This window comes from Lonchura striata, chromosome 32 (assembly GCF_050655825.1).
Source record: "Lonchura striata isolate lonStrDom1 chromosome 32, ASM5065582v1, whole genome shotgun sequence".
Taxonomy (NCBI): domain Eukaryota; kingdom Metazoa; phylum Chordata; class Aves; order Passeriformes; family Estrildidae; genus Lonchura; species Lonchura striata.
In genome coordinates this window covers 5,445,833-5,467,317 of record NC_140734.1, presented here as the reverse complement: position 1 = coordinate 5,467,317, position 21,485 = coordinate 5,445,833, and the positions used below count along the sequence as shown (strand labels likewise).

At 53.7% G+C, this 21,485-nt stretch overlaps 2 protein-coding genes and 1 long non-coding RNA gene across 5 annotated transcripts in view; 1 reads left to right on the top strand and 2 right to left on the bottom strand.

The window, feature by feature from the left end:
• Positions 1 to 1,639: 1,639 nt before the first annotated feature.
• Positions 1,640 to 15,471, bottom strand: LOC144247864 (uncharacterized). Of its 3 annotated transcripts, none has more exons than XM_085564354.1 (3): positions 13,911 to 15,466; positions 12,469 to 13,723; positions 1,640 to 7,948 (listed from the first exon to the last, which is right to left on the bottom strand). In XM_085564354.1, the coding sequence occupies exons 1-3, from the start codon at positions 14,032 to 14,034 to the stop codon at positions 7,270 to 7,272; spliced, it is 2,058 nt and encodes a 685-aa protein (XP_085420480.1). In that variant the 5' UTR covers positions 14,035 to 15,466; the 3' UTR covers positions 1,640 to 7,269. The 3 variants fall into 3 exon arrangements, with proteins under 3 accessions (XP_085420480.1, XP_085420478.1, XP_085420477.1); XM_085564352.1 differs by lacking the exon at positions 1,640 to 7,948 and having other exon boundaries at positions 11,926 to 13,723; positions 13,911 to 13,992; positions 15,273 to 15,471; XM_085564351.1 differs by lacking the exon at positions 1,640 to 7,948 and having other exon boundaries at positions 11,926 to 13,723; positions 13,911 to 13,989; positions 15,273 to 15,471.
• On the top strand, positions 9,167 to 10,637 carry LOC146764634 (uncharacterized). The gene is made up of 2 exons (XR_014950708.1): positions 9,167 to 9,675; positions 10,424 to 10,637. It is a non-coding gene; the product is annotated as an uncharacterized LOC146764634 (long non-coding RNA).
• Positions 15,472 to 18,325: 2,854 nt separating the features above from the next.
• LOC144247857 (uncharacterized) overlaps positions 18,326 to 21,485 on the bottom strand; it is a 29,819-nt gene continuing 26,659 nt past the window's right edge. The window contains 2 exon segments of the mRNA XM_085564077.1: positions 18,326 to 18,498; positions 18,501 to 18,928. Of these exon segments, the coding sequence (XP_085420203.1) occupies positions 18,326 to 18,498; positions 18,501 to 18,928 (601 nt within the window).

The following is a 21,485-nucleotide window of genomic DNA, read 5'->3' as shown; positions in this document are numbered from 1 at the left end:
AATTTGGTCACCGATTCGGCTTATGTAGCAGCTGTAGTGTCTGGAGTGCAGGATGCAATCCTGCGAGGTGTTTCCAACGATGCCTTGAATAGGTTGCTCTCAAAATTAATTAAGTTAGCATCCCACCAAAAGCAGCCGTTCTATGTGATGCACGTCAGGTCACATACTGACCTGCCGGGGTTCTTGGCCGAGGGCAATAGGCGTGCCGATTCCCTTGCTGCCGCCCCCGTGCAAATGGCGTCACTCCTTGATAAATTCCAACAGGCTAAAATAAGCCACCAGCTCTACCATCAAAATTCACCAGGTCTGGTAAGACAGTTCCACCTTACCTGAGACCAGGCTCAAGCCATTGTGGCCACATGCCCGTCCTGTAAGTCGCTCCCCCTACCATCGGTGAGCCAACCCTAGGGGTCTGAAATCCTGTGAGGTGTGGCAGATGGACGTTACTCACATCCATTCCTTTGGGAGGATGAAGTACGTCCATGTCTCCGTTGACACCTTCTCTGGGGCAGTTTTTGCCTCAGCCCACACAGGGGAGAAAGCCTCAGATATCAAGAAAAGTCTGAAACAGGCTTTCTCTATGCTGGGTGTCCCCAAATTAATCAAAACAGATAATGCCCCAGGTTACACCTCCAAGGAGTTCACCAGCTTCCTACAGCAATGGGGAATAGAACACAAGACTGGCATCGCCTATTCTCCATCAGGCCAGGCTGTGGTGGAGAGGACTCACCAGAATCTTAAACGGATGTTAAAACAGCAACAGCCGGTAACGAAGGTAGAGTCCCCCCAGGTTCAATTAGCGTGGGCCCTCTTTACCATTAACTTTCTTAACTGCTCCTTTGAATGTTTAAATCCGCCAATCACTCGGCACTTTAACAACTACGAGCAGGGGAAGGTCAGGGAAAAGCCGCCGGTCCTCATTAAAGATCCCGAGACCTGGCGGCAGGAGGGGCCCTATGACTTAGTCACCTGGGGACCAGGATACGCTTGTGTCTCCACGCCCTCAGGCCTGAGATGGGTCCCCTCCAAATTTGTCAGGCCGTATGTCCCCAAAGCCCAAGCCAAACCGGAGAGTCCTCAGGTAGGACATGCTGCCTTCAGAAGGCAGAGAAAATCTTCCCTTTTTGGGTCTACCTCTTCCCTTTCCAGCTCCCTTGGCTCTTTGTTCCCTTTTGAGCTAGACCTCCCCTACCCTGATTATTAATGTATCTTTAAGTTATTTTTCAGAATTTCTCCCAGTTTGGATCTAACCCAGGATGTCACCCACACTAAGCCTCATCCTTCTCACCATCACAATCAACATGAGACTCCAGCTGGCATGCGTTATTCCTCAGCCTCAGGCTAACATGTGGACTACGTTGGCCAAATGCTGTATGAATCTAAGTTCTAAGGCTGAGGACATCCGTGCCACCATAGACAAAATGCAAAATATGATAACACATCTCAAGAAAGAATCATCAGACTGGCTGGGGTCTCTTTTCGAAGGATGGGGACTCTGGTTAGATCCAATCCATGGTTCGAACTGGACTTTTACTTTTGTTGGCCCCTGTTGTATTTCTCATTTGCTTTAGTATTATATAAGTTATTTTTACTTCTCTCTTCCCTTTCCTTTTAAACAAAAAAAGGGGAAGATGTGGAGTTGCGCTTTTATATGTTTTATTACATCTTTATTCTCTCATGGTTTGTTCCAGTGTTGCCCATACTGTATTGGTTTCTCCCTGAGTTTTCCTGCCTTCCCTCATGTGTCAGTCTCCCTAGAAAATGCCAAGTCAGTCCCCTGTCCCCTCCCAGGTGCCTTGTCTATCACTTGGTGCCCCTTCCCCTACCTCTAGAAACTTCCATCCAGAGCAATGAGTGATTGGATGAGGGCCTGCAACCCCTCCCCTGTCTACCCCTCACTGGATCCCCCAGATGTCAATCCCCACAAGAGTCACTCCTGTCTGTTCCCCCACTGGCTGATCGGCCCCCCTCCCTCTCCCTATGTAACATGTTGCAAGCACCCCCGAGTTGCTCTTGCTGGCTGGCCCCCTCTGATGCTGTTGGATCCACAGGAGCTCAATAAACATCGGATTTTTGCCCCCAACAAATGCCTCTCCTCATTTCCTCGCCGTTGGAATCAGCAGCGACCTCAGGACCCACCAAGCACTCTCCAAAGCCCAGCTGGGTACAGCAGAGGGTGCTTCCACTCGCCCTACTCGCCCCGCAGGAGAGCTAGCCAGGGCTGAGGACAGGGGTCTGGGGCGGGGCCGTGGCACCCCTCTTTTAGAACTTCCTCTCTCCTTGAGCATCCTCTTTTCTCTCCCCTACCCTCTTAAGGTTTGCCACGTGCTGCATCTGGCAGCATGAGGCAGGACCTTTCTGCATTCCCAATAAACCTCCTTCTCTAAGAGCAGCCTTGAGAGATCTCTGTCTACATTCACCCAAACCGTCCTGGAGTAGCAGAAATATTCAACAGACTGGCGCCCAACGAGGAAAAGGAATCCAGATGTCTGTGAAAATGTCTCCAGCCCTTCTACCTGTGGGACACATCTCAATGCACGGTAACTAAATTACCTGTGGTAGATTCCTCATCATTGTTGTGAGCACGGCATTTCATTGCAAGGCAAAGTTGGTGCTGGAGCTCTTTAAAGAATTGCGGAGGCAATCATTCCTCGAGCACACCCAGCTCGTTTCTAAGTAGTGAGCTTTCAGAGCTCTTGGAAGATTCCTGCCTCGAGTACAGGTAACGCTGCGGAGTTGCAGTGACCCTGAGCTCTGTGAGGAGCCTTGTGGCACACCGCCACGTGCAGAAAGCACTGCCTGCACTGGAAGCCCTGAGGGGGAAGTCTGGAGGTCCCAAGCACGGAAAACCCGTCCCGGAGAGACGTCTGAATCCGGAGCTCTCAGGGGACCCCCGCAGTGTCCTGAGCTCTGACAGGAGGTACGTCGGAGCTCAACAGAGGACCCTGCTTTCACGACATCGAGGTGAGCTACACAGGTCTAAAAAATGGGACAATCCCACTCTGCCCTTGATAGAGATCTCTATAAGCAACTTAACCATCTCTTATGTAGCTGTAACAGTGCTTTGTCTGAGAAAGAGTTAAAAAGCCTCTTGTAATGGGTACTGCTTAACTTCCCTAACACTAAGAGGTCAGCTGCCTTTACCAGAGAATTTTGGGACTCAGCTGGAAATAGACTTTTTATTGATATTTCACGACAGTATCCTAACGCTTGTGATTTGCTCCCAGCTTTTAGAGCCGTGGCCGAATTGTTTCCCCACAGAAACCGGACCCAGCCACGTCGCCCATTGGCGCGGTTTCTGATGACCCTGCCCTCACCATGGGTCTCCCCCACGCAGCCCCCTCCGCCCCTGCGCCCCCTTCGCCGCTTTCCCTGCCACGCCCCCATCCTCCACCCCGCGCCACTCGGCGCCAACTCTCACAGTTTCGGCTGGCACGGCCGCCCCAGCCCCCCAGCCTGTGCCCTCAGCGGCGTCCCTGGCCGCAGCGGTCGCTACTTTCGCTGGCCTATTACAAAACAACGTTTTGTACAAATAATTGAACCGGCGCTAGCCGCATCCGGCTTGCCGCAGCCTCCCGCGGGAATCCCCGAGGTCTGGGGCGAGATGCCACCTGCGCCGCGACAGCACGTGACCACAGCCCCAGTCCCAGCACCACAGCAGCGATCAGCGGGAAGCCCCACGCCGCCGCTCCCCCAGCCAGACCCCCCCCAACCACAGGGGGATGCCCTGGAGCCCCAGATCAAGAACCCGCCACCTCCCGCACTCGTGAACACGCGACAATTGGCCGGCGGCGCCGCCCCGAGCCCCCCGGACCCTCCAGTTGCGAGGAAGACACGGCCACCCTGATGCCTCGCTGTGCGGACTCAGTGACGCGCCCCATGAATGCGCAGTTCGCGATGCCCCCAGTCAAACCGCTCCCTGTCGCCCCTGCGGCGCCTGATGCAGCCCCCCGTTTTCCATGCACACCATGCTGCGGTCTGCACTCAGCCGGCGTCCCTGCACCCTCCGGCAGTGATGCCAAGGCCCCAAGAGCTGGAAGGGGGGGCCCTGCTGCTGCTGCCGCGGCTGGTACCACCACTTCCAGGCTCACCGCCACGTCCCTCCGCAGGGACACGCCCAATACTTCTTACAGCCGCATCACAAATAGTTCCTCCCACACCGCCGCCCTCGCAGCCTCTGGAAACCTCAGCTGTAGATCCACCAGCAGCTTCTCTGCTGCCAGCAGCTCCTGCATCCGGTTCACACAATAATCCACCACAGCTTGGCATGCAGCGAGAAAGAGAAGAATGGACCCTAGCAGCTGCTTTGACAAATACAGGACACACAGAACTCTGTGGTACCCCTGCCAATACTACCCCCACTGCCTCAGTTTCACAGAATTCCCAAAAAGGTGTTGATAACCTCCAACTGTTAGACTGGCATGCAGTCAGACGTGACATTCACAAAGAGGACAGTCTGAATCCCCAGTCCATGCCTGTGGCATTCAGCCAGAAACCTGGTGGTCCCAGAGAATGAACAGTTGTCCTAACTCAGGATGAGAGAAAATTCCTAAAAGCAGCAAATAATGGTGGTATCCCCTTTTCCAATGGTAAACAACTCTTGTAAAGTACCATAGAAAAAACATAAAACCCTAAAGCGCAGCTTATTAAAACAGAAAAGGGGAATTTATCAGGCCACACCTCAAAAGAAGTTGAGCAATGCCCTGTATGCTCACAATTTTCTAAATAGCTCTGAAGGAGAGTCTCACCCCTTGATTTATAGACATTTTCTGAACAACAAAAGAGCAAAAATAAAAGGGCACCCCTCAGTCTTAATCAAAACCTTACACCCAGGACAAATAGAAGGTCCATGCAAATTTGTAACATGGGGGAGAGGGTTTGCTTGTGTTTTCACAGGTGAAGGATTCAAATGGGTCCCAGCGAAGTATGTGAAGCCCGCTGGCACCTCCATACCAGGCAGTGTTTCTGCAAGTCTAAGCCAAGAGGCAAAAGCTCAGACCTGAACTGTGCAGAGCCAAGAAGAAATGACCTGCCAAAAACAGCCCAAGAAAAGAATGGAGATTTTTTGTTTGCGCACACATGTTGCTTTTGTTCCCTTGTTGTTGCTCTTGTTCTTTTGTTTTAGTTTTCATAATAAAGTTTCACCTGCAAGCCAACCAAAAACAAATGCCTGGGTTGCTTTAGCCAAGTCTGCAGGCTCTGGTACCATCTCTTTAGCTGACATATACCTTTTTCAATCTGTTCAATCAAAGAACCTTCCCCAGAAGGTTTTGATAATGCTACTTCAGCTAAATTCTTCCATTATACTAAAACAGTTAAACAAGTTAAAATGTTTGCTCAGTAAAGAAATCAATGCCACCCCTACTATAATCTGTAATCTATCTGAACAGTTTATCTGATGGTTTGAGCTTTGCACCTTGGCTGAAGGAACTCTGTTAAGTAAGCTTGATTGTTTTAAAAGTAATAAGTGTAGTTTCAGTAGCAATATCCTATATACCTCAGAGTGTGCAACAAATAGTTATTAAGTCAGTGTTTAGCTTTCAAATGGTTTAACGAAACGGGGAAGATAGATAAATATGATTATCCATAAATAACACAGCCAGGATGAGAAGAGTTCTCCCAGCTAGCCGGACAACGCCCTTGCCTACGTATGGGTCCAGGGGTCAAGTGAACTGTTCCATCTCACCCCCCAATAGATGTATGGTTCTCCCCGCAACTCTGTCGTTCCCCTAAAACATCAAGTACCTGTAAACCCATTGGCCCGAGCCTTGTTCCAACCCACCTTGAAGCACCTTGAAAAGGACACTTCGAGTGGCACATGCTCTCTTGGAACTTCTCCTCCCTTGGAACCTCCTCCTCCTCTAGGAGCTTCCCTTCTCCTAGAGCATCCTTTTGTCTCTCCCTTCCTCCACCTCTTTGAGCCTTGCCACATGCCGCATCTGGCAGCACAAGACAGGACTTTTCTGCACCCCCAATAAACCTCTTTCCCCAAGAGCAAACTTCAGAGATCTCTGCCCCCATTCATCTACACCATGCTGGAGCCTGATATTTTTTAAAGTTAAGCCAATGTCCCCCCCATGTCCGTGTCCCCCACGTGTCCCCACCCATGTCCGTGTCCCCTGACGTCCCCATCCACGCCCGGATCGCCACCATATCCCCATTCATGGCTCTCCCCCTCCCCAGCTGCTGCGGTGCCGGATTCCTTCAGCCCGGTTCACTCCCGACGCCGTCGGCGAGAGTGGCCGCCCCCAGAAAGCTGCTGAACCTGGGCTGCGGCTGTGGGGCACAGATGCTCTACGGCACGGGGGGACTGCGACGAGGGGGGCACAAGGAACAGGGAGAGGTCTCCTGTGTGTTTTCGAAAGGGGATTATTCCCAGGGGGTCAGGGACAGAAAGACCCTGAACAAAGGCACACAACCACTGACATCCAGGGGAGGCCTTAGGGGCGGCACAGTCTTTAACCAGCTGCGAGAAACCTGGGCAGGGACACAAGGCGGGGATACAATGTTTTACCCAAGAGGGGATTGCAGGGGAGGAGAACAACTGAAACCAATCCATGGGGCCAACTCCAAGGATACAAAATGGAGAGGGAAGTTTCTAGAGAAAGGGGCAGGCACGGGAAGGGGGTGACACTCAATGGGAGCAGGGACAGAGAAGAATAGGGCAGGTCTTTGGGGAGCGGACACCTTGGGCAAAAACACCAACATAGGAGAGATAGGAACAACACATGGGCTACAAATTTGCTCTAAAAATAGAAAACGGGGAGGGGGTTATGGAACTGACTACTAGGAACGAATGACAACTGAAAGTAGACACCGCGACACCCACCCATGCCCGTGTCGCCCATGTCTCCTTCCATGTCCATGACTCCCCATATCACTGTCCAAGGCCATAGCCCCTTCAGCACCCCTTTCATCCAGGTGCCCACACAGAGCCAGGAACATGTGGAGACCACCAGCCAGAGGATCAGCAGCACCATGGATCACCAAGTCTCTGCCCAACGAGGACCACTGTGCATCATCCCATGGGGGTCCTCCAATGGAGGAAAAAGTTGGAGCAGCACCCAAAGCTCCTCCTGCACACGGAGCACTTATTCGGTTTCCCTTACTGCTGCCTCCCTTGCTGTTGATTCACTGTGAATGTCTGGGATATGCTCTTCCCACTCTTGAGACACTGTTTAGACTCTTCCCAGTGTGGATCCACTGGTGGGTGAGGTGAGTGGAGATTTTCTTAAAGCCCTTTCATCAGTCAGGGTAGCGGAAGAGCCTCTATTCTGTGTGAATCTGCTGATGCTTGAGGAGACGGTATCTGCTGTGAAATTTCTCCGCACACTCAGAACACTCATAGTGCTTCTCCCCAGTGTGGATCCTCTGGTGGGCAATCAGGTTGGATCTCTGGCTGAAGCTCTTCCCACATTCTGAGCACTTGTAGGGGCAATCTCCAGTGTGCATTGCCTGGTGCATGATCAGGTCAGAGCTGTCACGGAAGCCCTTCCCACATTCCCCACACACATAGGGTCGTATCCCCGTGTGGATCATCTGGTGGCGGTTCAGGTGGGAGCTCTTTGTGAAGCCTTTCCCACATTCTCCACATTTATAGGGCCGTTCCCCGGTGTGAATTCTCTGGTGGCGGATCAAACTGGAGCTCAGCCTGAAGCTCTTCCCACATTCCCCACACTCGTAGGGCCGTTCCCCACTGTGGATCCTCTGGTGGACGATCAGGTGGGAGCTGACGCTGAAGCTCTGTCCACATTCCCCACACTCGTAGGGCCGTTCCCCAGTGTGGACTCTCTGGTGGCACATCAGATCAGAGGTGTCCCTGAAGCTTTTCCCACATTCCCCACATGTGTAGGGCCGTTCCCCGGTGTGGATCTTCTGGTGGCGGTACAGGTGGGAGCTGATTCTAAAGCTCTTCCCACATTCCCTGCACTGGTGGATCTTCTTACCATCATGGGACTCCTTTTGGACCACCACCTCAGAGCCCGGGCCAGATCTCTGACTCTCTCCCTCCCATAGCGGGGGCATTTCCTCCTCAGAGAACACTGGGCTGGGTTTGCAGCCCCTGCTCCTGTGGGATCTCCGTGGCTTTTCCTCCCCATTGCATTCCTGCGCTCTCAAGACACTCAAAAAGGTCTCTGCCATGACGTTCTGCTGGGGGAATTTGTCCTCCCTAGTCACCATCCCCAACTCCTTGTCTGGGGGAGGAAGGACAAGGAGAGGATGGGATTTGCCTCCCTGCCAGAGGGAAGGAGATTCCCCCAGTGCCTCCCCAGCAGGAGAGCATCGGCAGCAGGGCTGTCCTGCAGCCGGGAGCTGGGAGATGGAGAAGGAGAGAAGGGTAAATTGGCACAGATTTCCTCCTCAACTCCGTGGGTGTCCTGGGGCAATTTCTGCTTCAACACAGCCTCCTCCTCTCTCCAGATAAGTCTTGGGAACGGGAAATCCTGCTTTGGAGGAAAAACAAGAATTGAGTGCATTGCCTTTGAGGGCCCCACTGGCCAAGTCCATCCCTACAAGTCAGCGAGTGTCTGGTAGCCAGAAAAACCTCCAAAAATCAAGGAGGAAACCAAAAACCCTCTCCCAGGAGTTCCCTGTTTCCAGTGTCCTTACATATGTCTTTTGAGGTCCCCCTTCCCACAGCTGCTGGGGGGTTCTGTGGGTCCGGGGCATCTCCCTCCTGTCCCGGGTCCTGCTCAGCCATGCAGAGAGGGTTTTGGGCTGAGGGGATTTGGGAGTCCCAGGGCTCATCCTCCCCTGATTCCAACGTGGCTCCCAGCTGTCCCTGGGCCCCCTTCTCCAGCATCCCACCACTCCACGCACTCACGCCTTCCCCCGCTCCCCGACAAGACTTTCAGGCTCCGCCCGCCCGCGCCCACTCATCCCCCGCCTCCACCACCCCTCCAGCCTGCCGCAGCCCCCCCGGCTCTGCTATCACCCCTCTCCCCACGCCGGGGCTCCCGCCTTTCGTCCCCCGCCCCTCCCGCCCATCCCCAAAACCCATGGCCCGCCCGCCGCTCCGGCCCGAGCGCCACGTGGGCCCCGACAAATCCCCCCGGGGCCATTTACGGCTCAGCTCTGCACTCCGGCAACAGACAAAAACATCCCCTCCTCAGAGAAATTAAAACATTCCCCTCCCTGCGACACCGAAATACATCTGGGACATGACTCCGGAATCGGCGGGGTCCAAACCTCACCAAACAAACCCCAACAAACCCCCCAAAAGAATCCCCTCCCGCAGCTGCCGCCACAGACTCGGGCCGAGCCTCCCCTCCCCGCTCACCTGCGGCACGCAGGGCAATGCGATGCTGCCGGGGCCAGCCGAGCTGCGGGCTCCGCGGGCTCGCCCTGCCACCCCGCAATGCTCCTTCCTTCCTCTGCTCCCCTCCTGCTGCTCCTCTTCCCGCTCCTCCTGCTCCTGCTCCTCCCCTTCCTCTCTGCCGCTGCCCTTCCTCCCGCTCCTCCTCCTCCGCTCCCGCCCCGGACCCCCCTTTCGCTCCCCCTCTGCCCCACGGCCGCAGCAGCAGCGGCTCTCGGGCAGGGCGAGAAACCCCCCGGAGCCCCCGGCGATGGGCAGGGGGCTCGGGGGCCCCCAGTGCAGACCCGTCCGTCCCGTGCCCCTCCCGCCCAGCCAAAATCCCGCTCCCGGGGCTCGCTGGATGCGAGCGGGCGGCGCAGGTGAGATGCAAGTGGGGAGCGCTGGGCGCTGCGGCTCTGCCCGGCAACTGCGGACTCACCGCTGAGCAGCGGTACCGATACATATTATAACATTGGCTTCTCGAAAATATTAAAAGGGCTTCTATATGGCTTGTGATAAAGTAACTCTGTTATAAAAATATAGTTTTTGTTTGTGTTGTTAAGTAAGCTTAGTGAAATAGCTGATCTAGTGTGCTTGTGTTGCAATGCCTGCTTGGGTGGGATCCCATCCAAGGAACACAGGATGAGCACACCTGCTACAGGTATGCATCTATCAGCACTCACCCTCTGAAGACAGCGTGAACTAAGGCCCAAAGGTGACGGTTGTGATAAAAACGGACTAAAAGAATAACCAAGGAATCTGCATGCCCTAAAAAAGCAGACCTGAGGAGGAGATATGCTAAACAGTTCTTGGAATATGTAAATTAGATTTAGGAAAAGGTTCCTTCCAATGTAAGTTTAATAAAATTCACTTCTATTAGATATTCTAATAATTATTAGAATTATTAGAATTTTATAAACTTTACTTACAATTATAATATAACTTTAATACGGCATAATTGTTTATGAATATAGAACAGGCTGATGCATTGGAAATGGTATCTCAAGAAGGTTTCCGAAGTAGCAGGGGAGTTCTTGGCCATGTGTGAAGAAACAGCATGGCTATAACATCATTGCTCAATGGTTGTTGTCTCCTATTGTCCTTTATTAAACTTTTAAATTTTCACAGGAGACTGGACGAGTGTTTCACAGGAAATTGGTCAGTGCGTCCTGTGGCAGGAATTGGAAAAGGCGCTGCGCTCTGCGAGTCTCCCCGGCAGCTGCCGAGTCCGAGCCAGAGATCTTTCCTAATTCTTTATGTCCCTGAGACCTCTTTCCTATTTCTCTACCTCACATTCCTTGGTCAATACTATCTTCAGTAAAATACATGTTCAAAAAAATCCGTGGGTTGCGGTGCTGTGGTCTCATTTGCACCTTCCCTCGGGTAGAGGTGTCTCTCCCTCTGGGACTGCAGCCCACGGCCAGGGTCCCTACATATTCATACTTAGGGTACACGGAATATTGCTTTGCATCTTTTGAGAAGTTTTGATCCTTAGGAGGACACTGCTTTTAATCTTCAATTATGTGGAAACCTTCTAATATTTTGGGATGAATTGGAATCTAGGAGAATTAGGGTCTCCCCAAGAGGGGAACCACAGGAGGGGCTTCCACACCCTTTCCCCGCAGTCGTTCTGGGATTCTCTCAGGGATTCTCACTTTCTTTTTCTTCTTCCCACAGCTTTGAGCTGGGAATGGGCTGGAAATGTCCAGCAAAGCCACCTCTGATGTCTGCTCTGGTAGCCTACCACACAGCTTCTGCACCTTGTCACATGTCCCTGAACAGCTCCCTTGGGAAGCAGGGCAGAAGCAGCCCCTGGGAGCCTTGGGAATTCACCTCTTGGATCCATGGCACGCTCCCAAATGATCTGGAATTTCACTTTACATGGCACGGCACTCCACGTTCCTCCCAAGAAACCTCAACTGGATCAAACCCACCATCCTCCACATTCCCTGGGAGTTCACCCCATGTCCCCCCCCCCATGTCCCTGTCCCCCACGTGTCCCCACCCATGTCCGTGTCCCCTGACGTCCCCATCCACGCCTGGATCGCCACCATATCCCCATTCATGGCTCTCCCCCTCCCCAGCTGCTGCGGTGCCGGATTCCCTCAGCCCGGTTCACTCCCGACGCCGTCGGCGAGAGCGGCCGCCCCCAGAAAGCTGCTGAACCTGGGCTGCGGCTGTGGGGCACAGATGCTCTACGGCACGGGGGGACTGCGACGAGGGGGGCACAAGGAACAGGGAGAGGTCTCTGTGTGTTTTCCAAAGGGGCTTATTCCCAGGGGGTCAGGGACAGAAAGACCCTGAACAAAGGCACACAACCACTGACATCCAGGGGAGGCCTTAGGGGCGACAGAGACTTTAACCAGCTGCGAGAAACCTGGGCAGGAACACAAGGCGGGGATCCAATGTTTAACCCAAGAGGGGATTGCAGGGGAGGAGAACAACTGAAACCAATCCTTGGGGCCTCCTCCAAGGATACAAAATGGAGAGGGAAGTTTCTAGAGAAAGGGGCAGGCACGGGAAGGGGGTGACACTCAATGGGAGCAGGGACAGGGAACAAAAGGGCAGGTCTTTGGGGAGAGGGACACCTAGAGGAAAACCTCCAACACAGGAGAGAAAGGAACAACCCATAGGCAACAAATTTGCTATAAAAATAGAAAAGACGGAGGGGGTTATAGAACTGACTACTAGAACGGAATGACAATCCGAAACACATACCACGACACCCACTCATACCCGTGTCGCCCATGTCTCCTTCCATGTCCATGACTCCCCATATCACTGTCCAAGGCCATGTCCCCTTCATCTCCTCTTGCATCCAGGTGCCCAAACAGAGCCAGGAACATGTGCAGGCCACCAGCCAGTGAATCACTCAGCTCCAGCACTGAGTCTCTGCCCAACGAGGGCCACTGTGCATCATCCCATGGGGGTCCTCCAATGGGGGATGGAGTTGGAGCAGCACACAGAGGTCCTCCTGCACACAGAGCACTTGTTGGGCTTCCCTTACTCCTGCCTCTCTTCCTGTTGCTTACTGTAAAGGTCTGGGATACGCTCTTCCCACTCTTGGGACACTATTAGGGGCTCTCCCCAGTGTGGGTCTACTGAGGTGTGACTGAGTGGAGTCTTTCTTAATGGTCTTCCCACAATCAGGACAGTGGAAGGGCCTCTATTCTGTGTGAATCCTTTGATGCTTGAGGAGACGGTATCTGCTCTGAAACCTCTCCCCACACTCACAACACTCATAGGGCCTCTCCCGAGTGTGGGTCCTCTGGTGAACAATCACGCTGGAGTAGTGTCTGAAACTCTTCCCACAGTCCTCACACTCATAAGGCCTCTCCCCAGTGTGGATCCTCTGGTGAACAATCACGCTGGAGTAGTGTCTGAAACTCTTCCCACAGTCCTCACACTCATAGGGCCTCTCCCCAGTGTGGGTCCTCTGGTGAACAATCACGCTGGAGTAGTGTCTGAAACTCTTCCCACAGTCCTCACACTCATAGGGCCTCTCCCCAGTGTGGATCCTCTGGTGCGTTATAAGGATACCTTTTTGCCTAAAGCTCTTCCCACATTCCCCACATTTGTAGGGCTGCTCCCCGGTGTGGATCCTCTGGTGGACCTTCAGCATGGAGTTCGCCATGAAGCTCTTCCCACATTCTGAGCACATGTAGGGGCTTTCCCCAGTGTGCATTGCCCGGTGCATGATCAGGTCAGAGCTGTCACGGAAGCCCTTCCCACATTCCCCACACACATAGGGTCGTATCCCCGTGTGGATCATCTGGTGGCGGTGCAGGTGGGAGCTCTTCGTGAAGCCCTTCCCACACTCCCCACACTCATAGGGCCGTTCCCCGGTGTGGATCCTCTGGTGGATGATCAGCTGGGAGCTGATGCTGAACCTCATTCCACATTCCCCGCACTCGTAAGGCCTCTCCCCAGTGTGGGTCCTCTGGTGCTGGACCAGGTGGTGTTTCAGGCGGAACCTCCTCCCACATTCTCCGCACTCGTAGGGCTGTTCCCCGGTGTGGATCCTCCGGTGTTGTACCAGCTCAGAGCTGAACTTGAAGCTCTTCCCACATTCCCCACACTTGTAGGGCCGTTCCCCAGTGTGGATCCTCTGGTGGCGAACCAGGAGGGAGCGCTTTTGGAAACTCTTCCCACATTCCAAGCACTTGTGGGACTTCGTGCCATCATCAAACTTCTCATGGACAACCACCTCAGAGCCCTGGCCAGATCTCTGGCTGCCTTCCTCACACGGGGTGGGTCTTTCCTGCTCAGAGCACCCTGGGATGGGTTTGCAGCTCCTCCTCCTGCAGGATCTCCGGGGCTTTTCCTCCCCGTTGGATTCCTGCACCAAGGAGCCAATCAAAAGCAGCTCAGACACAAGGTTCTTCCGTGGGGATTTGTTCTTCCTGGTCTGCATCCTCAGCTCCTTGTCTAAGGAAGGAAGGACAAGGAGAGGATGGGATTTGCCTCCCTGCCAGAGGGAAGGGCAAGGAGATCCCCCCCAGTGCCTCCCCGGCAGGAGAGCATCGGCAGCAGGGCTGTCCTGAAGCCGGGGGCCCTGCTGGGCTGGGAGATGGAGCAGGAGACAGGGGGAAAGGGGCACTGCCTTCCTCCTCACCTGCCTGGGGGTCCCGGGGCAAATTCCGCTTCATCACAGCCTCCTCCTCTCTCCAGATAAGGCTTCGGAATCGGAAATTCTGCTTCGGGGTAAAAACAAGAGCTGAGTGTGTAAAAAACTGCATTGACTTGTTTGTTCATCAATGTGAAATTAGGATAGAGATAAAATGTAGGGGTTGGGGCATGGAACTTGCAGGCTTGGGCAAGGCTGGTAACTGCAAGCAAATATAGTGAAACAATGTAATGACTATATATGCAAGAAAGATCTTGCAGGACTGGCTGAAACTGATAACCAGAGCAGAAGAGACCCATCACCCCGCTTGTGAAATCTGCTGTTGCCAGCCCAGTAGAACGCAGAGGAGATAAGAATGTGAAACTCTCAAGAAAAGCATAAAAAGTGACTGAAGAGAGGGAGGGGTGTCAGCCCTTGGCGGAGCACAGACACCCCGGCTGCACACACTGCTGTTTGCTTGTTATTGCTTGCTGTAATTAATAAAATTCGTAATTTATTTTAAAAGGTAGAATCAAATTATTTGCCTCAATTTATAACAAGTGCATTGCCTTTGAAGATCCCACAGGCCAAGTCCATACCTAGAAGCCACCGAGTGTCTGGTAGCCAGAAAATCGTCCAAAAATAAAGGAGGAAACCCAAAAACCTCTCCCAGGAGTTCCCTGTTTCCAGTGTCCTTACTTTGGGTTTATGATGGTCCCTCTTCCCACAGCTGCTGGGGGGTTCTGTGGGTCCGGGGCATCTCCCGCCTGTCCCGGGTGCTGCTCAGCCATGCCGAGGGGGTTTTGGGCTGAGGGGCTTTGGGAGTCCCAGGGCTCATCCTCCCCTGATTCCAACGTGGCTCCCAGCTGTCCCTGGGCCCCCTTCTCCAGCATCCCCCCACTCCGCGCACTCACGCCTTCCCCCGCTCCCCGACAAGACTTTCAGGCTCCGCCCGCCCGCGCCCACTCATCCCCCGCCTCCACCACCCCTCCAGCCTGCCGCAGCCCCCCCGGCTCTGCTATCGCCCCTCTCCCCACGCCGGGGCTCCCGCCTTTCGTCCCCCGCCCCTCCCGCCCATCCCCAAAACCCATGGCCCGCCCGCCGCTCCGGCCCGAGCGCCACGTGGGCCCCGACAAATCCCCCCGGGGCCATTTACGGCTCAGCTCTGCACTCCGGCAACAGACAAAAACATCCCCTCCTCAGAGAAATTAAAACATTCCCCTCCCTGCGACACCGAAATACATCTCGGACATGACTCCGCAATCGGCGGGGTCCAAACCTCACCAAACAAACCCCAACAAACCCCCCCAAAAGAATCCCCTCCCGCAGCTGCCGCCACAGACTCGGGCCGAGCCTCCCCTCCCCGCTCACCTGCGGCACGCAGGGCAATGCGATGCTGCCGGGGCCAGCCGAGCTGCGGGCTCCGCGGGCTCGCCCTGCCACCCCGCAATGCTCCTTCCTTCCTCTGCTCCCCTCCTGCTGCTCCTCTTCCCGCTCCTCCTGCTCCTGCTCCTCCCCTTCCTCTCTGCCGCTGCCCTTCCTCCCGCTCCTCCTCCTCCGCTCCCGCCCCGGACCCCCCGTTCGCTCCCCCTCTGCCCCACGGCCGCAGCAGCAGCGGCTCTCGGGCAGGGCGAGAAACCCCCCGGAGCCCCCGGCGATGGGCAGGGGGCTCGGGGGCCCCCAGTGCAGACCCGTCCGTCCCGTGCCCCTCCCGCCCAGCCAAAATCCCGCTCCCGGGGCTCGCTGGATGCGAGCGGGCGGCGCAGGTGAGATGCAAGTGGGGAGCGCTGGGCGCTGCGGCTCTGCCCGGGAACTGCGGACTCACCGCTGAGCAGCGGTACCGATACATATTATAACATTGGCTTCTCGAAAATATTAAAAGGGCTTCTATAAGGGTTGTGTTAAAATTAATTTTGAGGTAAAAATATAGTTTTTGTTTGTGTTGTTAATTAAGCTTAGTGAAATAGCTGATCTAGTGTGCTTGTGTTGCAATGCCTGCTTGAATGGGATCACATCCAAAGAGCACAGGATGAGCACACCTGCTACGGATATTCCAACTATCAGCACTCACCTTCTGAAGACAGCGTGGACCAAGGTCCAAACCTGAAGGTTATGATATAAATGGTCTAAAACCATAACCAGGGAATCTGCTTGCCCAAAAAAGGCAGACTTGAGGAGGAGATATGCTAAACAGTTCTCGGAATATGTAAACTAGATTTGGAAAAGTTTACATATAAGTTTAAAAAAGTTTACTTTTAATAGTTATTCTAATAATTTCTAGAATTTTATAAACTTTACTTACAATTGTTATATAATTCTACTTATATTATGGCATAATTATTTATGAATATGGAACAGGCTGATACATTGAAAATGGTATCTCAAGGATGTATCCCGAACAACAGGGGTGCTCTTGGCTATGAATGAAGACACAGCATGGATGTTACATCTTCGCTTCATGGTTGCTGTCTCCTATTGTCCTTTATTAAACTTTTAAATTTTCACAGGAGACTAGACTTGTGTTTCACAGGAAATTGGTCAGTGCATCCTCTGGCAGGAATTGGAAAAGGCGCTGCGCTCTGCGAGTCTCCCCGGCAGCTGCCGAGTCCGAGCCAGAGATCTTTCCTAATTCTTTATGTCCCTGAGACCTCTTTCCTATTTCTCTACCTCACATTTCCTGGTCAATACTATCTTAATTAAAATATATGTTCAGTAAAATCCGTGGGTTGCGGTGCTGTGGTCTCATTTGCACCTTCCCTGGGGTAGAGGTGTCTCTCCCTCCTGGGACTGCAGCCCATGGCCAGGGTCCCTACATATTCAGACTTAGGGTACATGGAATATTACTTTGCATCTTTTGAGAAGTTTTGATGCTTAGGACAGTGCTTTTAATCTTCAATTATGTGGAAACCTTCTAATATTTTGGGATTAATTGGAATCTAGGAGATTTAGGGGTCTCACCATCAGGGGAACCACAGGAGGTGCTTCCACACCTTTTCCCCGCAGTCGTTCTGGGATTCTCTCAGGGATTCTCACTTTGCTTTTCTTCTTCCCACAGCTTTGGGCTGGGAATGGGCTGGAAAATGTCCAGCAAAGCCACCTCTACTGTCTGCTCCGGTAGCCTACCACACAGCTTCTGGACCTTGCCACCTGCCCCTGCACAGCTCCCTTGGGAAGCAGGGCAGAAGCAGCCCCTGGGAGCCTTGGGAATTCCCCTATTGGATCCATGGCATGCTCCCAAATGATCTGGAATTTCACTTTACATGGCACGGCACTCCACGTTCCTCCCAAGAATCCTCAACTGGATCAAACCCATCATCCTCCACATTCTCTGGGAGTTCATCCCATGTCCCCACCCATGTCCGTGTCCCCTGACGTCCCCATCCACGCCCGGATCGCCACCATATCCCCATTCATGGCTCTCCCCCTCCCCAGCTGCTGCGGTGCCGGATTCCTTCAGCCCGGTTCACTCCCGACGCCGTCGGCGAGAGCGGCCGCCCCCAGAAAGCTGCTGAACCTGGGCTGCGGCTGTGGGGCACAGATGCTCTACGGCACGGGGGGACTGCGATGAGGGGGGCACAAGGAACAGGGAGAGGTCTCTGTGTGTTTTCCAAAGGGGCTTATTCCCAGGGGGTCAGGGACAGAAAAACCCTGAACAAAGGCACACAACCACTGACATCCAGGGCAGGCCTTAGGGGCGGCACAGTCTTTAACCAGCTGCGAGAAACCTGGGCAGGAACACAAGGCGGGGATCCAATGTTTAACCCAAGAGGGGATTGCAGGGGAGGAGAACAACTGAAACCAATCCTTGGGGCCTCCTCCAAGGATACAAAATGGAGAGAGATGTTTCTAGAGAAAGGGGCAGGCACGGGAAGGGGGTGACACTCAATGGGAGCAGGGACAGGGAACAAAAGGGCAGGTCTTTGGGGAGAGGGACACCTAGGGGAAAACCTCCAACACAGGAGAGATAGGAACAACCCATAGGCAATAAAATATGCTATAACCATACAAAATAGGAGGGGTTTTAGAAATAACTACTGGGACAGAATGACAATTGAAAACACACACTGCAACACCCACCCATGCCCGTGTCACCCATGTCTCCTTCCATGTTCGTGGGACCCATGCCACTGTACACAGCCATGTCCCCTTCAGCACCTCTTCCATCCAGGTGCCCAAACAGAGCCAGGAAGATGTGGAGACCACCAGCCAGTGGATCAGCAGCACCATGGATCATCGAGTCTCTGCCCAACGAGGGCCACTGTGCATCATCCCATGGGGGTCCTCCAGTGGGGGATGGAGTTGGAGCACTGCACACAGTTTCTCCCGCACACAGAGCACTTGTAGAGCTGCACTTACTGCTGCCTCTGTTGCTGTTTGGGCACTTCATATGTCTGGGAGACACTCTTCCCACTCTTGGGACACTGTTAGGGGCTCTCCCCAGCGTGGATCCACTGAGGGGTGATGCAAGTGGAAATCTTCCTAAATCCCTTCCTACACTCAGCGCTGCCGAAGGGCCTCTATTCTGTGTGAATCTGCTGATGCTTGAGGAGACGATATCTTCTCTGAAACCTCTCCCCACACTCAGAACACTCATAAGCCTCTCCCCAGTGTGGATCTTCTGGTGGACTCTCAGGTTGCATCTCTGGCTAAAGCTTTTCCCACATTCCCCGCACTTGTAGGGCTTCTCTCCAGTGTGGATCCTCTGGTGGACCATCAGCTTGAAGTTCTGCATGAAGCTCTTCCCACATTCTGAGCACATGTAGGGGCTTTTCCCAGTGTGCATTGCCTGGTGTATGATCGGGAGAGTGCTGTCATGGAAGCCCTTCCCACATTCCCCACACACATAGGGTCGTATCCCTGTGTGGATCATCTGGTGATGATTCAGGTAAGAGATGTTTGTGAAGCCTTTCCCACATTCTCCACATTTATAGGGCCGTTCCCCAGTGTGGATCCTCTGGTGGCAGACCAGGACGGAGCGCTTGGGGAAACTCTTCCCACATTCCAAGCACTGGTGGGGCTTTTTGCCATCACGACGCTCCTTATGGACCACCACCTCAGAGCCCTGGCCAGATCTCTGGCTGCCTTCTGTTGCAGAAGCTAGATAAATATGATTATCCATAAATAACACAGCCAGGATGAGAACACTTTTCCCATCTAGACGGAAAACAACCCCGCCTACATATGGGTCCTGGGGTCAAGTGGACTGTTCCATCTCACACCCCAAATGATGTATGGTTCACCCCGCACATCTGTCCCGCCCCTAAAACATCAAGTGCCTGTAACCCCATTGGTCCGAGCCTTGTTCCAGCCCACCTTGAAGCTCCTTGAAAAGGGGGTTTTGAGGGGCCACACGCTCTCTTGGAACTCCCTCCCCTCTGTGGAGTTGCGTTTTTATATGTTTTATTACATTTGTATTCTGTCATGGTTTGTTTCAGTGTACCCCCATACTGTATTGGTGTCGTGGTTTTACACGGAATGAGAATTTTTTCCGGAAGGAAGAGGTCAATTTGGATATTGACCAATTGAAGGTAGACACGCCTCTGAGAACACAGAGGGGTTAAAAGCAGAATTCCCAGGAGAACTCGTTCTCTTTGGTTCCAGTCAGCACACAGTGCAGCCTCTCCCCTGCCCAGCGACGAGCTGGGAGGGGGAGGGGAAGGCCCATGGCCTGACTGAGGTAGGCCCAAAGGTAGTGGAAGGACTGCAATCAGGCTGGCCCCTGCAGATAAAAGGGTAGAAGAAATCTGGGATGTCTCCATTCCCCCCACCAGAGTTTCTCTCCTGAGAGAAAGAGACATCGGCAGTTCTGTCAGCAATTCCACCGCGAAGAAGGAGGAGCGGGGGGAGCTGCAAGGTGCCCAGTGCGTGGGAGTTGCTGGATGTCTGGGCATTGAGCCATCCCTGGGAGTTCGGACTTTTAACCCTTCCATGAGAAATAAAAGCTTTGTGAATCTTCCTTTCCTCTCCTTACTTTGAAAGAGAGGAAGAGGGACACCTTGGACCCTGGGATGTTAGAAGGAGGAATTCTAAATGGGAGGGGAACAAGGAGTGGCTTTTAGCTGTACTTTTAGCCACAACCTGAACCTATCTTCTCCTCCAAGAAAGACTGTGTTTAAAGAAGATGCCAGTGAGTCAAGAGACCTGCTTCAGCTGGGAAAAGACAAAAGTGGAGTGAATGGAGAAAAGGTTAGGGGGTTTGTGGTGGCGCCCCCTTATCCTCAAAGAAAAGAGAAAAGAAGAAGATCTCTATTCTTGAACCCTCGGCCCCAGGGGAAATGGAAAAATGGGGGGGACTGCGGTCCCAAACAATGAAAAACTGAACTGTTGTTTTCTCCCCTCTTGGCAGGGCATCCTTGAAAAGAAAAATCCTAAAAGCAGTCTGTCCATCCATGCATTGATGGTGAGAGCACTGTGCATGAAAAAGGGAAAGGTCACCATAGCAAACTTTTTCTCCAGGCCATGCCATGTGTAGTAGATAGGGACAGGCGAACGGAAGATTTCGGGATGTGACGGAAAGAAAGACCCCTTCCCCCTCTCACCCTGCAACATGTTATCCATTACCCCAAAGAATGTAACCACACCTAACCCAGTAGTTTTCCACTCCTGACTAACCCTAGAGACCCTACCAACCCCCCCTGACGTAGCAGAGTCCCCCAAGACTATTTAAACCCATGAGATAAGATAATAAACGCTTTCGACCGTCCACCACATTGGTGTCCAGCGCGTGTTGTTAGCCCGAGTGGCCCAGGGGAGACTGGGCTGCCGTGCTGTTCCTTGAAACCAGGTCTCCTTGCCTTCCCCTGAAGACAACATAACTGGTGCCGAAGCCCGGGAATAATTCGCTCGGGTAGCGGGTGTCACCTGGACAAGAGCAGCGGCCAGACCGGTGAGACCGTGTTCTCGGCGAGGGAGACGTCCCAGGACCCGCAGTCGTCATGGACGCCACTGCCAGGGTCGTAAGTGAGGTTCATAAGCAATGGGGAATTGAGTGTAAGCTCAAAGACTTTTATCTTGCTATAGCAAGGCTGCTTGAGCTTGGGGCAATTGAACGCCCTGTGGATGTTTTGCATCCGGAGATATGGGAAAAATGCACAGCCGTGCTGGCCGAGGACACGAAATCCTCAGGCAGCGGCAAATGCCTTAAGGCGTGGGGCAGAGTAGAGAAAGCCCTGCGCAGAGCAATAGAAGAGCAGGAGACATGGAGCGCAGCGCGTACGTGTTTATTAGTTACACCCAAGCTAGGGGTAGGAGCGGCAACGCAAACTACCCCTGAGGACGATCCGCCCGGGAGCCTGGATCCAGGGGGGGCCGGCGCGTCGCCCCCCTCCCCGGGCCGGGGCCTGGGACCCCCCGCAGAAACCTCCCAAAAATCCGCGGCTTCTCCATCCGCCCCGCCACCGCCGGTCGATGACCCGGTACCGGAGGTGCAGCGGCGCGCAGAGCTCTGTCAGCGGAGGCTGGCGGGGGAAGCCAGAGGCGCGGGAGCCGCGGCTCGGGGGGAGATCCTGCCCACGCTGCCTCCAAACCCTATTGAAAATGGCGCCGGCAGCCAAGGGGAGGGGCGGGGCGCGGGCAGTCTCGGCG